The sequence below is a fragment of the Perissodus microlepis genome, chromosome 2 (assembly GCF_051167445.1).
Source record: "Perissodus microlepis isolate ML-2025 ecotype Zambia chromosome 2, ASM5116744v1, whole genome shotgun sequence".
In the NCBI taxonomy this organism is placed as follows: domain Eukaryota; kingdom Metazoa; phylum Chordata; class Actinopteri; order Cichliformes; family Cichlidae; genus Perissodus; species Perissodus microlepis.
This window is the reverse complement of record NC_140462.1, coordinates 12,565,395-12,583,766: the sequence shown is the minus strand read 5'-3', so window position 1 is coordinate 12,583,766 and position 18,372 is coordinate 12,565,395. Positions and strand designations below refer to the sequence as shown.

Genomic DNA, 18,372 nt, shown 5'->3' with positions numbered 1-18,372 from the left:
TGCTGCCCATCAATCTGGGAAAGGTTATAAGGCCATTTCCAAACAAAGTTAAAGTCCATCTTTCTACAGTGAGGAAAGACTACTTACAAGTGGAAAACATTTAAGACAGACGCCAGTAGGGATGGGAATTGAGAACTGGTTCCCAATAGTCTAGTTCTATTGGAATTGTTAGTCTGCCTTCCTAGCAATCTCACTTATCAGATCTTGCACTACAAGATTTCAGTTTGTATGTGGAGGAGGAAAACAGTGACACAGTCTACAGCGTGGATATGGACATTACTATTATTTTATTTTATTCAGTATTTTTTTGCCCATAAAAACAAGTGTAATGGTAAAGTGCTAACTGCATCAAGGACAGAAACAGCTTCATTATGCTGCTAACGCAACTTTGCTCTTTGCAAGCATCTGCACAGATAGCATGCTAACGCTAAGCTAGTCAAGAAACCAGAGTGAAAGCTGAGTGAATGCCGACCCCAGCCCAGCAGCCAGACCCTGAACTTCAACAGGTAACAAACTGATGAGCAGTCAGACTCCAGCCGGTTTCTATCTTTCTTTAATAGAATCACTATGACGATCACTTAAAAGTCTCCTCATGCTGGTTTTCATCTTTTCTTTGTGCTGTTAACTTTTTGTTCTATTGAGAGGCTTTGTGTAATACTAAGATGAAGATTATATGTGTGTCCTCGTTAGGACAGGGATTTGTGTTGGTGTGTAAGACATTAGCCAGAGCTTTATATTGTGAAACTGTAATTGTGAGACAACGCATTTCAGGTCATTTTACAGAGTGACATGAAAGTATTGTAACGAGTAGTAGAAGGAGTAATTAAAAAATCGAATGCATTACTGTTACGCCCCACTTAAAAACAAAAGTGTCCTGTATAATAATTACTTTTTTGAGTAATGACCCTAAGACTGATCACAACAAAGAGGGGAAATACCTCCAACAGGCGCAAACATCTGACCAGATGGTGATGGTCATGGTGGTGACTCTCAGAGCGAAGCTGGTGAGAATTGATAAGGAATCGAATCAATAAGTGATATTGATAATGGAATCGTAATCGCTATGTTCTTATCAATTTCCATCCCTAGGTGCTAGTCTTTCCAAACTAGACATCCCAGCAATTTCACCCCAAGGTCAGACTGTGCAATATCCAGAGAAATTGAAAGTGGTAAATGCAAAAATTCATGATGGTACAATTGCAAAAAGTCTGAATAAGTATGCCTTCTTTGGAAGGGTTGCCAGGAGAAAGCCTCTTCGCTCTAACAAAAAAAACATACGTAGTAGTATGGCCTACATTTGCAAAGCTACTTCTGAGCAAACCAAAAGATTTCAGGAACAATATCTTTAGGACAGCACAAACACCTCGTACTAGCTGTCAAGCACGGTGTTGGAGGGCTGATGATTTGGGCTTGTTTTGCAGCCACACCTTGCAGTCACTGAGTTGAAGTCCTTGTCAAGTGTAAGGCCATTAGCTAAGGCTTAGCCCAAATTGGGTCATGCTACATGACTATTAGCAAATCTACAAAAGAATGGCTGAAAAAATTGAAAATGTTTGGCAGTCTCTCAAATGATGTGAGAGACTGTTAAAGTCGTATAAGAAACAATTGTTTAAAAAAAAGTTATTGCTCCTAAAGGTTGTTAAACAAGCTCTGGTTCAGTCAACAGTGTACAGGCATAGGTGTACTCAGTTTTCCCACACACTGCTTTAACTTAATTTTTCTTAAATAAATAATAATATAGTAATATGTCACTTAGTTTTCATCTGAATTAAAAGAAATCTTATCCTAGTAGGTGTTTACATATAAGTAAAAATAAATAAATAGATAAAGATGTTTTTTTTTTTCAGTGCAAACTCCACAAATGTTATCACATGGATTTTTGGTTTGTTAGGTCCATTTGAAATCAGGAGCCAAAGTTAACAAACACATCTCAGGAACTGTTTCATGTATTGATGCCTGACTTTGTGCATAGATTGATCACCGAGGTTGTTTAAAAATATGGTGTAATTAAAGCACTGCAACAAGAAAAGGCACTCTTATTTTTTTGCTTGATAGATTGACCTTCTAAAAGTGCTTGCTAATGTATAGTGACGTCAAAGGGAGATCAGAAGAATGGTACAGCCTAGCCAACGCTATACTATATTTAATCAAAATCTAATGACTGCTAGGTTTTTCCTTTATCCTTTAGCATGTCTATGCATAGCTTTACAATAAATGGCTGTGTGCATTTGCAAATGATCTCTGTGAGCCAAAACTCTGGCTTCAGACTGTTTTAATTCGTCTGTTTCAGACTGCACCCTGCTTAACTTCTCGGCTCCCTCATCGCTGCTTGTAGCTAAATTTTTCTACCACTTTTGATGGATCCAGTTCATGCCAGCAAGTGACAACGGATGTTAACTCCAGTGATCACATTTAGATAATGCTGTGGACAAAACCCCACAAAACTCACATTATTTCCTACACATACTCACCATTACATTTTTAAAAATTCAATATGACATTTGTAATATTAAATTAGTTTAGGACTCAAAGCACAAGAGACTCGAAACCCTTTGACTTGGAAAACCAGTCGCAAAACTGTGTTTGTTTTCAGGAGGACACGGGTTACTAATGTTGGCATTTATCTTAGAGATGCGCAGTGAAAGCCCCATTCGATAATGTAGCCTATAATTAATTCATTGCTCTCCAGCAGTCATGTATCCAGAAGAAGAACTGGTTAGATATTAATTGCAGGGTTGGTGGTTTGATCCCAAGCCCCTCCTGTTTGTTTTGAAGTACCCTTGAGAAAGAAATTAAGCTTGCTTGCTCCCCATGGCCAGGACTGTGTTGTGCATGGGGAATGAAAGTCCCTCTGTAAAGCACTTTGGTTTTAAAAAGCTAGATAAATAGCAGTCCATTTACAGTCCTTTCCAGCACATATTGGGGTGATGAATTGACTGAACTGAATTAAAACGAGTTGTTAAACTACACAACTAAAGTGGGTGTTTTTGCTTTCAGTGTGGGTTTCTAAATGAAGTCAAACTAATGCTGTGGCCTACATAAAGTCATAGCTGTTCCACAAGGGAAGCTTGAAGGCTGAGTTATTAGCCATTGCCCTCACTGGCTCATATGGCCATAGACTGGGGTTAAGGCATTTATCTGTATGTGTCTTTTTTCACCTGGGGAAAAAAAGACATTCATCCATTGCTTGTACACAAACTACTCTTTTCCTATGAAATATTTCCCAGCGGTTATAAACTACAAAAGCTGCACCTTGCAAACAGATTCATCTCCCGTTCCTGTTTGCTCCATTTGTTTCTGCCTTTGCTTTCAGTTCTCTATGCCCGCTCACTTTGTCAAGTGAATTTTCTTTCTCTTCCTGTCTCTCTCTTTGTCTTGCACACTTTCACGTCATTTCACCTTCTCATTTTGTCTTTCATGTGTTGGTCCCTTCAAGTCTTCCCTTTGTATTCGCAACACAGTTCCCTTCTTGATCTATGGCTTTTCGTCCAGCTTTGCTGTTTATCTCTTGGTTCCTTCCTCTTTCGCTCTCTCGAACCCTCGCATCTCTTTGTGTTCTGAGTTTCTGAGCACAGTACAGCCTTGTCCTACTCTAAGATCACTCCAGCTGTTTGAAGTTTTGCTAATCATGTTGGCTTTTAGTTTCGGGGCGGTAGAATACATGCAAATATAATGCGTTTGTGCATGTGGGTCTTCTGGAGAACAAGTGCGTCTGGCTCAACGTTTCCATCTGCTGCAGGGCTAAAGAGTTGAGAAGAGAGGATCTCTGTATCTTTAATGGGCTTTATAGTTTCCACCTCTCTCTCTCATCCCCAGACATCAAAAGAAGTAGACCAAAAGGGCCAATTAGGACAGCAAAAGAGCTTTATTAGGCACATGGCATCATGAAAACAGCTTTCTGCTTAATCTCATGCCCAAAGCACATGTGTATCTGTGTGTTGTTTATAGGCGCAATGATGCGATTGCGATACTGCCGTAGAACCTCAGCTCCCATATTTCTTTACATTCAAGTTTGTGCCGTGCAGATATTCGCAGCAAACATGCTTTCCACTTTTTAAAAAAATGTGACCGTAATTGAAGATTCTTTGTCTGTGTTCCAAATTAAACCCACATTCAGGCATTATATTATATAAGAAAAAAATCAGCACACTGTATATATAAGGATAATTCATTTGCATAATATTTGCAGGCAAATGCTTTGCATAGTTCTTCAAAGATAAACAATATTTTCCATGCAATTTATCTCTGTAGACCGTTCAGCCTTGTGCTTGCCTCCAGGCCTTTGTAATACCGGCGCCAATGAGAGAAATAGAGATGATGAATATAGATAGCTACTTAGTCCTGACTATATGGTTCAGTCTGTATGCACAGATATGACAGCAGCGATGCACATCACTTGAGCTAAATTAATATGACAACTGAAATGGCACTCGTATAGTGAGAGTAGCAAATGTTGCCAACGTCGCATTTAATGCCAAAAGAACGTGAATTTATATTCAGATCAAAGTTGCTCTGGTTTCAGTGGATAACAGACATCACTTGGTAGCAATACAGGCACTTAATCTGTCCACTGAGCCTAGTTTGTAAAAAATAAAGAGCAAAGAGGCAACGCCTTGTGTTCCGTCTTTTTGGCAAATGAATCCAAAATTAGATTTAACACATACGGTTTCAGACCAAGCGCTACAGAAAGTGTTTTTGTATTGGTGCAGATATTATGAAGTGCACTATGAAACTGTTTCAGGGTTAAAATAACATAAATACAAATCTCTTGTACATTCTAAGTGGAACAGCAGAGAATTGAGAAAAAACAGACTACAAACAGACCACCTGTCACCAAGTGAACCCATGTCTCAGAGTTTGTTTTGCGACCCCTGAGAAATAAAGAGCTGCACTGCAGTGAGAAGCGAAGACTAAGATAAGATGAACAGAATCAATTACCTATTAGATGAAATAAACTCTGCAAGGAAAACAATATACAGCGAGTGCAGAATTATTAGGCAAGTTGTATTTTTGAGGAATAATTTTATTATTGAACAACAACCATGTTCTCAATGAACCCACAAAACTCATTAATATCAAAGCTGAATGTTTTTGGAAGTAGTTTTTAGTTTGTTTTTAGTTTTAGCTATTTTAGGGGGATATCTGTGTGTGCAGGTGACTATTACTGTGCATAATTATTAGGCAACTTAACAAAAAACAAATATATACCCATTTCAATGATTTATTTTTACCTATGAAACAAATATAACATCTCCACATTCACAAATATACATTTCTGACATTCAAAAACAAAACAAAAACAAATCAGCGACCAATATAGCCACCTTTCTTTGCAAGGACACTCAAAAGCCTGCCATCCATGGATTCTGTCAGTGTTTTGATCTGTTCACCATCAACATTGCGTGCAGCAGCAACCACAGCCTCCCAGACACTGTTCAGAGAGGTGTACTGTTTTCCCTCCTTGTAAATCTCACATTTGATGATGGACCACAGGTTCTCAATGGGGTTCAGATCAGGTGAACAAGGTGGCCATGTCATTAGTTTTTCTTCTTTTATACCCTTTCTTGCCAGCCACGCTGTGGAGTACTTGGACGCGTGTGATGGAGCATTGTCCTGCATGAAAATCATGTTTTTCTTGAAGGATGCAGACTTCTTCCTGTACCACTGCTTGAAGAAGGTGTCTTCCAGAAACTGGCAGTAGGACTGGGAGTTGAGCTTGACTCCATCCTCAACCGGAAAAGGCCCCACAAGCTCATCTTTGATGATACCAGCCCAAACCAGTACTCCACCTCCACCTTGCTGGCGTCTGAGTCGGACTGGAGCTCTCTGCCCTTTACCAATCCAGCCACGGGCCCATCCATGTGGCCCATCAAGACTCACTCTCATTTCATCAGTCCATAAAACCTTAGAAAAATCAGTCTTGAGATATTTCTTGGCCCAGTCTTGACGTTTCAGCTTGTGTGTCTTGTTCAGTGGTGGTCGTCTTTCAGCCTTTCTTACCTTGGCCATGTTTCTGAGTATTGCACACCTTGTGCTTTTGGGCACTCCAGTGATGTTGCAGCTCTGAAATATGGCCAAACTGGTGGCAAGTGGCATCTTGGCAACTGCACGCTTGACTTTTCTCAGTTCATGGGCAGTTATTTTGCGCCTTGGTTTTTCCACACGCTTCTTGCGACCCTGTTGACTATTTTGAATGAAACGCTTGATTGTTCGATGATCACGCTTCAGAAGCTTTGCAATTTTGAGATTGCTGCATCCCTCTGCAAGATATCTCACTATTTTTGACTTTTCTGAGCCTGTCAAGTCCTTCTTTTGACCCATTTTGCCCAAGGAAAGGACGTTGCCTAATAATTATGCACACCTGATATACGGTGTTGATGTCATTAGACCACACCCCTTCTCATTACAGAGATGCACATCACCTAATATGCTTAATTGGTAGTAGGCTTTTGGAGTAAGACAACATGCATGCAGAGGATGGTGTGGACAAAATACTCATTTGCCTAATAATTCTGCACTCCCTGTATGGTGGACATCGTTACAATCACTGACATTCTCATCCGTGCCTGTATCTACCGTTTCTGTCACGCTGCTCCTGTTTTTGCCTAAACATAACCAAACTGCAAGTAAAGTAAAATGAAATCCTTTCTGACAGGATGCCCTGACTGCAAGTACCTGAGAGTGACCTTATACTAATCGGGTTAGTGAGTCACAGCTGTCATGCATTTGATACATATTCTTCATATATACTCAGGATGGCAAGAAATAAACACAAGCTACCATGTTTAAAATTGAGTACTTTCCCTATTAACTATCAATCACTTAATGGACCGTCATCTATTTTAATCAATGAAACGCTGTAAGCTTTAGCTGCACATCCAGACTGACCTCAAATCTTGTTTTTTTTTTCACTGAAGGTTAAAAAATCTCGTCTAACATCTCAATGTCAAATACGAATATCTTCCTATTCCTGCTTCCTTTGCCATGTTTACAAAGAGCTCACATCCCACGTCAGTCCAGTTAGCTGTAAGAATAACAACTTAGCTCAACTAAGCTACTTCCTCTGCTCACTTTTCTCTCTCCCTCTCTTCATTGAATCTTCTTTAAACATCTGCCACATTCACACTTTATCTTCGGCTTTGTCTCACTCTTTTGTGCTTTACTTCTCTTTAATATCTATCCTTCCTCCTTGCTTTCCATTTGTTTGCATACCATCCTCCATCCCTCTTGTTTTTCTTGCTTTTACCCCTCTCCCTTGATAAAAACAGATCAATCGCAGAGCCTCCTTTAATTATTCCCTTTTTTTCATTCCTTGATGGGCGCCTGTAAGAGGCTCAGGATGCATTTGCTAATAAAGATACAGGGAAGCGTCTGTGTGAGAAGTCATTTCAACAGCGATAGATATTAGTATTGATTTTTCTTAATAGACATGTCCCCTGTTCAAAGCCCCTGATGAGTAATTGCCAAAGCTTTGTTTGCCGTGATTGATTCATAATCTATAACTCTTGGGATGAATCCTTCATGTGGAGAAGCAGGTGTTTTTATGGGGGTTTTTTTCCCACTGCAAGTTAGCACTGAGGTGGGTCTGAATGTGCAGATTTGACTTTATTCACTTGATTTTCTAAAGCTTCCAAAAGCATTTGAATCTTAATCAAAATCTTCAGAGTTTTATTTTCCCTCCCCCGGTTTTTTCCCTAATTTCTTTTGTTCCACCATCCTCATCTCTGGAAATGTGATGTTTGCATGTCCCACTTGCTCTCCTCTGCCTTTTCTTTGTTGCAATACCACTCGCCCACTCTCCTGGCTCTTGTTACCCACTTCTTACTCTTTCATTCTCTCTCTGCATCGCACTCTAATCTCCCGCTGGAAGCTCTTCTGGTATGCTTCTTCCTCCTGATTTTTTTTCCTTCTTCATCCTTTATTGCCAAATATGCTTCCATCTGTAATTCTGCTGCTTTTTCCTTCCTCCTTACATGCAGTTTTAAAAGAGTCACATATATATATATATATATATATATATATATATATATCTTATACACCTCTTCCTGCTCTTGCTGTTCTCTCCTCGCTTCTGTCTCATATCATCTTTCCTTTAAAGTCTGACAGGGGTCTTGTAAAACAGTCTGCAGCCATTCACTCACATGCCTGCAGGGAAACACCAGGCAGTTCTGTACCAATATTATACACACAAGCATAAAAACAATCACACACACTCCAACCTTTCACTCCTTTCTCTCTGCTCTACAGACAGACTTTGAAATGATTACTAGATGGAGAAACATTTCTGTCAACGTGTGGAAACAGGCCTGTCAGAGACCGCGGGGAGATAGGGAGGGATGGAGATTTGAGATTGGAACAAGCTGGGAACACTGTTTGAAATGACAGAAACACTAGGCTGATACAAGCGCAGAGATTTATGGGGAGAGATGGCAAGATATAGGTGTACTGGCGAGGGCTGTGCGCCGGAAGACAAATTCATAGAAAAGGAGGTGTCGAGAGATGGATAGACATATTTTAAGGCTAAAGAAGAAGTAGGCTGCAGTGAAGATAGAAGGGAATAACTCTGATAGCCTGTAAAATCCTATAGGCACAATTCAGGCAGTCAGTTATATAGCAGGGCAAGCAAAGCGGAAGAGCAGTTTGTGTGTGTGTGTGTGTGTGGCAGGAAATGATTATGCTCTACTGTGCCGACTGCATGTCATTTGGATGCCACTAGCATCCACAGAGACCTCATCCTATGATCAGACAGTCTTTCTGCCCATGCTTGATGCATGTGCAAAATGTATGTGTGTGTATATGTGTGCCTCTTTGTGTGAGTAACCATATGTGTGTTTCCATGTGTGTGTAGGCAGGGTGAAAGCATTACACCCCACTGCTGTCCATTCTGTCTTTCTAGCTGTTGTGAAGAAAAAAAAAATGCATCAGCGCATTCATGAGCACATTTTTACAAAAGCAGATTGCAGTTTCCTTTGCTCACCAAACTAAATCTTTTCTGCTAAATCTGCCCATATGGCTTCCTAACAGTCTCACTTTGTTCATTATTCACCATCGGCAGGCAAAAAAGTGCCCCATTTTTGAAGCTGCTGCCACATTTGCGGAGGCATTAGTACTACGGACTGCTGGCTTGATATAAAAGGACACTGTGACTATTTTCCCAAATCGTTTACTAAAAAAACATTTGTGGAAACAGCTGCATCTCTACTAAACAATATTTTTCCCCCCATGTAGTGAGAGAGGAAAAAAATTTTTTATCGACAAAGAAGACGAAGAAGAAAACCATAACCAGCTAATAGTGCAATTTTTACATGTCGTGCCCTAGTGGAAGCTTCATTTCTGTATTTCTTGCCATCAACAAGCACAGGGACGATTACGCGAGAGCTGTATGAGCTGTATGAGCTGTATGTAGGATTCGCAGCCTCTGCTCTCTACAGTCATTTGACAGGTATGATAACTGGCTATTTTATTGATTGATGTCACCAGTTTAATATCCATTTTAATTATCATTATATAACGCGGTTGCATAACAAAACTTCTGTCTCACTTGCCAGATGGCCTGTAGGGTGAACAGGCTGGGATGGGGTGGGTGTGATGTTTCTAGTGAGGATGCTTTCTATAGCTGTTCTACAAAAAAGTTCTGCAAAAGACTTCCGAAGTTTCCTTAAGAAGCACATCTGTTTGTGAGGGATCTTGATCACAGCGAAGATGGGTGATAATAGTGACAGATTATTGATTCCTTGGGACATAAAACTGTTCACCTCCTCCTCTGCAGTTCCACAGATGAGTTGCTGATTGAGCTGGGACAAAAATTTACAGTTACTCTTTCTCATGATGCTTAATAACCATCCATTCAAGTATTTTCTGAACTGTTTGTCTAATTTGATTCAATCTGATTACACAGTGGAGTTAGACGCTATCCAACCTTACACTGGGCGAGAGGCGGATTACTCTTTGACCAGTCTATCAACTGATATTGTGTAAAGATCCCTTATGTATGGTAAATTGTGTAGGCTGAAACAAAAGATATGCACATTAAGGACACAAGTTTAAGAGAAAAAAAAAATGTTTTCACATTAATGAATGCAGTGCAGTCCAGCACAACACCACCTGGCAGAAAGTTGTAGACTTCAGGTTTAAAGTAGCCATGGAGTGACTATGGCATTTTGGATGGGACTTTGTCGGTGGATCCAAATGCAGGACTCGCAAGACAAGAAACTCAAAAAACAGCTTTAATTCTGAAGCCTTTCAAACAAATTACAAAAACGAGGCAGGGCTCGCGCCAGGAAAGCAAATCCTCTGAGTCACAGGGAAGCACAGACCAAGGGAGCACACAGCATGATGGAATATACAACAAAGAACACAAACAAACTGAGGTAGAGTGGAGACACCTGAGGAGAAACATACAGCTGAACTAAATCTGATGAGGAGACACTGGGAGGTAAAACTTAACACGAGACACAGAAAACACAGGGAATGTGAAATAAACTAAAACAAGAATAGAATCCAAAAAAACTCTAACCACTCGCCTGAGAAAGTAAAAAAAGAAACACCAACGGACTATACCACGAAACGCCAAAATACCACAAACTAAGAGTCAAACATCAAAGAACTAAAGTGAAACTTCTAAACTCAAAATGCTGGGTCACAGACCGAGGACCATAAAAAAGTGTAAATAAGATTTCACTTTAAAACTGTACATAATTATTTTTACTCTTTGGAATTTTACTTATAACTGAGTATTTTCATAAAGTGGCGTTTCTGCTTACAGTCTTCAGTCTTTCATGTGCAGCACATTTGGTTTGTCATCTGTGACTGATTTCCTGTTCTTCTCACACTTCCCTCACTTAGAGTGGTCTACTTTGTTTGTATCGATTAGTCTGTAATTAAAATGTGATTTCATCTTTGTGTGTGCAGCTCTTAAAGGGAATAGCACACACTCCTGCAATATTATCTGACACTCGTCTTGATCCCTCTATTAGAGCCATATTAAATATCTCACTCTTCTCATCCTTTGCCTCCTCTCACTTTAATCTCTCTCTTTTCTCACATCCTTGACTTTCAGCTGTTTCTCCTGACCCGTGAAGCCAATCTGCCACCACACACACGCTCCCTCACTCATCCACTCACTCTCCATCCCTTTATCCATCCTGCTCGTGGGTAAGGATGGATTAACAAGAGCGATGGATGAAGTCAGCGGAGGTGCTGATGGACTAAAGTGGCCTTTTCGTGAACAAATCGCAATGCTGAGGAAGCAAAGCTCAGGGCTGTTCGTAATTCCCGTCACATTCACGTGTTTCCCCTTCGCTCCGTGATTCATATTTACCTCTCCAGTCAGTGTTTGAGCAAGTATCTATTTGCATATTTGTTCTCCTTTAGAAGGAAACAGATGCTTTTAGGTGTGCGGATGTAACAGGGCATGTTTGTTGTTTTGGTCAGAGTGATTCATACGGCGTTATCATCGACAAATCAATGGGTGTACTAATATTAATTTATAATTTAGTGAATCAACATCCTGGTGATTTCATACTGAATCACTGATGCTCCTCTCGGGCTCTTGCCTCGCTGTGAGGGTGGGAGGGTGATAGATGGAGAGAGAGGGAGGGAGAGAAATGGAAAGAGGGAGGGCAACTACAGCCCCTAATGAAAAACAAGGAGCAGGGAGGGAAGGAGGGAGGGGAGGGAGGGAGTGAAGGAGTTTGGAGAGAAAGGGGGCGAGAGTGAGAGAGAGAAAGAGAGGAGGAGCGCCACGAGATGGAGTGTGAAAGGATGAAAGAGGGGATGATGGAAGGAGGGTTTCTGCCTAGAGCAGCCATTGAGAGAGGAGGTGGAGAGAGAGGAGGAGAGGATGAGAGGAGGAAAGAGGGCGAGGGAGTGCGTGCGTGTGCGTTCTAGCCGCTGAAACACGTGACGAAGAGACACAGACTTCAACACACAGACGCACTTGTTTCCACAACGACGGCGGCAAACATGGGGGCTGTGGTGGGCACGTTGACCATGCAGACCAAGCAGAGGAGGCCATCCAGGGGTGAGGGAATACACACACAAACATGAACGCACGCATAGACATACTCACACACACAAAACACACAAACATAATGTGGGGTTTTTTTTCTCTCTTTTTCTAATCGGCACACGCGCATGGATGCACGCATACGGGCGGTGAAACTTTTAACAGTGTGTTGTCGTTGTGGCTTTCACACACACGCTCACTCCGGCACAATGTATACAGCGCAGGTACGAAAGCTGCAGAGCGAAGATTAATAACTGACGGTATTTCAGTTAAGATGCAGTGAAAGAAGGGGAGCAGATGGTTTGTCGAGAGAGAGAAAGGAAGAAATGTAGAGACCAACAGGTGTTCCCAGTGGAAACAAAAAAGTGAATCTGTTTATTCTACAACAAACTTTCAGCCAGGCAGCGTCTGTGCACCCAGATGATTGTTGTTGAGCTTATCTTTTTTTTGACACAGCAAACCGAGGGAGGAATCTAAGAGCTGGCTCTTTTTTTTTTTCTTTCTCTTTTTTTTGGTCTGTGCGTGCGCACGCGTGCTGCTCTGTCTGTCTGTCTGGCTGCATGCTCAGACGCGAGCCTCGACGCTGGTAAACACACACATGTCGAAGGTATTTGTCACTCTGCTCACACACTGCTTTTCTGTCTTGCTGTTACCTTGGAAGCACCGTAACCATGGCAACAAAAGATGTGGGGTTTTGGGTGTGTGGGGTGGGGTTTGGGTTTTTTTGTTTTTTTTTTGATGAGATTGGGGTTTTCCTAAGTAAGTCAAGGCCACGTGAAAGACACTCAGATAGTGAGAGATGCAAATTTGCAGATGAAGCGAGAAGCGGGATGTATGAAAACCTGTTGCCTGTAAGAAATGTTTTACTCCCTCGTTACTCATTCTAAAAAAGAAATCCTGTAAACCTCATTTATGTAAGTCTTACAAATCTAATGTGGCTACTACAATGAATGGGCACAGTGAGCAGGAGATCAGTGCCAGACGGGAAAAAAAAATCCCCTACCCTACCCCCTATTAATAGTCATTTAAACTTATTTGTCGAGACAGACTGTTATCAGTTTTCTGTCCAAGCAGGACCTTTTCCAAATCAGTGCATATGGCTGGCTTCATCTTTTGAATAAGCTCTTCCACTCCACCACTAGCTCAAACAAACACTTTTCCCTAAGGGTGTTCAAACCCCAAAAAAAAGCCAGGCGTAAATTTGTTGCTATTTTGAAAAATGAGGTGGTTGTGGATGCACTTAAGTTGTGGAAACGCATGAAATCTGACTCTTGCTGCAAATGAAAACAAGTCTTTTTACCTCCACAAATACCCAGCGAAGAGATAAAAAAGAATGGGATGTGGAGCTGTGAAGCTATTTGGGGTTGGAGGGGGGGAGAATTGTTTGTAATTCAGCTGTTGTTACTTCAGCATCTTTCTCCTGCTCTGACATGTTAGCTTTATGCGGGATTAGTGCGGCGGGGCTTGTATGTATGCAGGCGCCCGTTTCTTTCTGTGGTGTTGCAGATAACTTATCCTCACAACGCTGACAGCAACACTGAAAATGGGGGACAGTGCATGGCTGTAATGTTGTGAGATTAAATTTCTACATGATTGATCTTCTGGGCATGAGCTCATCACTCCTGTGTCATGACAGAAAATACCCTCGCCGCGTTCGTGTCCTGCACCTGCTTGAATATTTACATGCCTGTCTGGACTGTCTGTTTCCATCAAGGCTGCGTGTTGTTCTCTCAACTTCCTTTATTTTCTGCCAAGTTGTTTTTTCTTCCTTTTTCTGACAGGCTCTTTCTGGTGGGAGTTTTCTCCTACTGTCTTGTCTGCATGGTTTTGTCTGGCAGGCTCGCTCCTGTTTTCCTCCTCATCTGTTGCGGTGGCCTCTGACAACTCATCTCTCCAGAAGAATTTTCACCTGGCATTTTTTTTCCACTCCCTGGTGAATTTTCCATTTTCACTGCCTCCCTTACTTACTCCCTGCAGCAATGTTGTCTCAATCTCCCTCTATCCCTTTATTTTCTGTCAATCTCTCTCTCCCTCTTGTCTTTCTTTTGTTTTGCTAGTTGCTTCATCCCTACCAGCCCCTGAACCTCTTCCTCTTATTGTTTTTTTCAGTTTCACATCCTCCCACTGCTTTTTCTACTCGTAGTTGTTTCCCCCATTTCTCCCTCCCACATTTGTCCCTCTTCATCTTACTTTCTTCTAATTTTTCCCCACCACACTCTCACATGCCGCCACCACCATCATAATCTGCTCCATACCGCTCCTTTCCTCCCCTCTCACTTTTATGCTGCTGTTCTTTCTCTCATTTGCTCCCTCTCTGCATCACCCACACTCCCATTAGCTGGTGTGAGTGCTTATTAAGTCATCTCATCATCCTCATCCTCTTGGCATCCAGCAGTGTGTCTCTGCCTGTGTGTGTGCGTGTATGTGTTTGTGTGTTCTGCAGATTCGGAGTCTAGACATATGTTTACTCAAAAATCAATACTGGCGTGCTGCTATGTGTGTCTAAATGAGCCGTATTTATAACTCCCTCTTCCCAAACATAATCAACAGTAGCCAAAAAAAAAAAAGTGACACACTTTCCTGTGTTTGTTTGAACATACTTTAGCAATCCAAACAGTCCTCCTTCAGCAGGCTGAAGGTCAGTATCCAAGCAGTGATGTGTGTGAGTGTTTGTTGTTTTACACACACGGGTGCTTAAATGCTTTGTTCGTCAATAACTCTGGACTTCTGCCTTGTTTTTAGCCCACGTGACTGGATAAATTTATTTTTCTGTGTTTATGTGTGTGTCCCCAACCATAACAAGTCACTGGACCTTCAGTGAAGCACTGAAAAGCCAGTAAAGGATTGGCCTTATGTCCCATGACTTGAATATTGACTATGGAAAACAATATGTTTCAGAATGAGGGCTCAAATTCACTGCATGAAACATGATTATATATTGAGCTTTTCCGGGGTTTATACTGTTGCTTGCAGCTATTTAAGTTTCCTCTTTCTTGGAAAGCACCCTCCACCATGCAGAGGCCGGTAAGAGAAACTCCTCTTTAGCTGGCCAGGATGACAGATTAGGCTAATTCAGATTATGCAAATTAGATACTTTCTGGCAAGGATTACAGGACACGGTACTAAGAAGAAAGAGAGAGCATGGCATAAATAGAGTGGTGGACTGAGAAGAGAGTTTGGCAGAGGGAGGGAGATAAGAAATGGAGGAGAAAGAAGGAATCAGTGGGAAACAGAAGAAAGGAAGAGATGCAGAAGAAATTAGCGCAGCATTAAATACCAGAGGCAGGAGTGGTCAGGACAAAGTTAGGAATTAAATCCTCTTCATGGGCTTTAGGAAGAGGGTGTGTACAGACGTAAGAGGGGCTTTTTTGTGTTAGAGTGCTTGTTGGGGAGAGTGACAGGTAGTCTTTCTTTGCTGGCAGCTCAGGCCACCGCTTAACACTCTGAACAAGCTCTGAAAGAAATGGGCTCAGGCTGTTGGTCACTGTCAGACACCACGGTTTATAATAGGTTATGCAGCAGATGGAAGTGAAGTTCTCGAGGTTGCTTTCTAGGTTGGGTTTATTTAGGCTTTCTTTATCTGCTAAGTTTGCAGATTTTGTTGTGGAACACGGATGATGTAGGTTTCTAGACCTCACCTGTTCAATGAAAACTTTACAGAAGTTATATGACCAGATAGATTCCACCACTACGCACTTTCATGTGTTTAAAAAGAGGTTTCCTGAATCAGAAGACTTCTTTTACATTTGATAATAATCCCCCAAAGGCTCACAATGAGGTTTTGAACTCTATGTAGAGTAAAGACAATGAGTTGGGATTAGATATGTAGAACTGGGTGATATCTCCTAAATTCAATGTTAGTTTACATCTGTAGACATGTTATAATGAATTTACATTGCGAAATGAACTTAAAAGTAACCTTGGATATCTTAACTGCTAACCAAGGAAGAAGATCACACAGGCTCGTGTACACAGTCTATTTCTAGTAATTCATTTTCTGTTTTACTGGAGCAGCATAATGCTCAAGCTCAGTGTTTTCCTTTGATCGGGAACCAAACAAGAACACTGTAGCAATTACTTCAAATATTCAGTGTGCTCAACACAGCGTAGCACTATCTATTTTATTGTTTTGTAATGCTTCAAAACTAATCAATAATAGCTTTGTAATTCAGTACATGTTGTGACTGTGTATTGATGTGTCCAAAATGTTTTCGATTGTGAGATTCTCACTGAGCACATTCATTTTCTCTGTACCTTATAAATCACTGCTTGGATGAAGAGGATTAGCTACAGTAGAGTAGAATTAGTATTAAATTAGCAAGTCTGTGTGTGTTACTTTGTTTTTGAAGCGTGTTCCTCTTTGCTTCAAAATCTATTAGTCCCCTGCTTCCTTAAATGTATTAAACTGTTTTTCTCTCTGAGAAACATTAAAAAAAATATATCATATTTACTGATTTAGGCAGATTTTTATGAAAATGACAGGATTGTTAAAGTGCTGTATTTTTTTGTATTCCCAAATAGAAATGCGTGCCAAATTGAACAGTTGTAGTTAGTAGAATTAGAAAATACCTTTGTACAAGGCTGCTCTGTCTTTGTTTTTTCCACACTGTCGCCATCCTCTCGCGCATCAGTAAAAACTCCTAACAGCCTGCGCGGAGCTTGCCAACTGTGTGTGGGTGTGTGCACGTGAGCGTAAACAAAGATGGTGAGCATATGCCAAATGGAAACTGTTAGCTGTTTGTTAGTAAACTCAGTTATTGTTGAAGTTATAGGCTTCAAAGGATTGATGGTAGGTTGTCCATGCAAAAGTATTATTTCACTTAATATATCATATGAAGCCCTGTGATGGATTGATACCTGTCCTATGACAGCTTCACTCAGTGAAGTGTTAGACGATAGTGTGTTAAAGGTATCTACCAATCTCATCTAGCAATAAACTGATATATTTTCATAGACTTAGATGTAGAATTAAGCCATCAAACATATGCAGGAGAGGACACTAGTTTGTGAAAGCTCATAAATAACTCTAAAAAAAACTCTAAATAGCTCTTTCAAGCTATATGTGGCCATTTAGTATTTGTAAATGCATATTTTCATCAGCTCGTTCTCACTATGTCATTCTCTTCCTCTTCCACTTCTGTTTCCTCCCTCATTTCCACTTCATCATCTTCCTCCTCTCCTCAAGCCTCATTTCCTCAACTGAATTCATTACGGTAACACCCAAAAACATTCATAAACATGCTTATTCATTCCCAGTATTGATGCAATTATTTATTGTCAGCAGATTAGACATTTCACCCTCTCTGATAACAAGCAAGCTAAATATCAAAAACAGCTCCTTATAAGCTAAAATAATGCCAGCTAATGTTGGGTTCTAGTGTCCTAAAAATCACACTTTCCTTCTGATAAACAGTTTGATTACTTCCTCACATTGTATGAGAGTTTATTCACTTAAAGTCCAACACTGTTATAGCCACTTCAAAGAAAGTTTCACTAATGCCAGCAAACAGCAGCTAACAGGGGCTAATATAGGCTAACTGCAGCTAACACCAAATACAACAGTGCTTACTGACAGAAAACTTCACAATATCCTCAAAAACTCACCTCAGCATCGCTGTCATTGAGAAGAACTGAGTTTTACTGACTCGTCGACCCCTTTCAAAGTTTTTATAGCCTCCTGCAGATAAATAGACGTATTGACAGCTGAGGTAAACAGCGGAATAAAAGCCTACACTCACTACAAATGAGAAAACAGATTTCAGTTTGCTACAATCTACTGACATCTAGTGGTAATATTTTACACACTATACCTTTAAAGTAGACCCTTTATGCATTTCTTTATCCTCTGTCATATTTATGCTGTTATAATCATGGCAAAAATTTAGAATAATGAGGTCAGTGTACTATTAGTAGTCCCTGTGAGTCAAGCTATAGACTGCTCTGTTTGTCCATTTTGTTCTGAGGTTTTTCTTCTATGCTCTTGGATCTGCGCGGTGCCACAGAGAGGAGATATTCTAAATCTGGTCACTGTTCAAAACCTTCTGTACGCAAAGAAACTTGGCTTAAAGGGCGGGGGAAAGGACCTGCAGCAGATTCAAATCTGTTTAGTATTCTGTCTGCTATAAAATAAACGCCTTCTCAACTTTCCACTAATAATCTGGTGTCAGCTTGTTATTCTGTCCGAGTGTACCTGTGAATTGGTGTGTAACATGTGTTGCAGGGTGTTTGTTCTTTCGCTGTACCTGTGTATAATATCCCAACAGAAAATCCCAGTGAAGACAGCTAATGAACACAACTTAAACTACACTTAATCATTTATACTAATGAGCAAATGTCTGACAAATTGGATTAAATTCTACTCTTGC

At 40.8% G+C, this 18,372-nt stretch overlaps 1 protein-coding gene across 4 annotated transcripts in view; it reads left to right on the top strand.

Moving 5' to 3' along the window:
* Positions 1-18,372, top strand: part of kcnip1a (Kv channel interacting protein 1 a) — a 57,101-nt gene that overhangs the window by 26,671 nt on the left and 12,058 nt on the right. The window contains exon 1 of one of the 4 annotated variants that reach the window (XM_084947436.1): positions 414-506. The exons of 2 other annotated variants lie outside the window; for them this stretch is intronic. Coding sequence is in view for 1 of the 2 variants with exons in the window: in XM_084947420.1 (XP_084803546.1) it covers positions 11,965-12,022 (58 nt within the window). In the remaining variant the exon portion in view is untranslated. Of the gene's footprint in view, positions 1-413; positions 507-11,711; positions 12,023-18,372 lie in introns of those variants that run through there. One more of the 4 variants, XM_084947420.1, reaches the window with a different exon arrangement.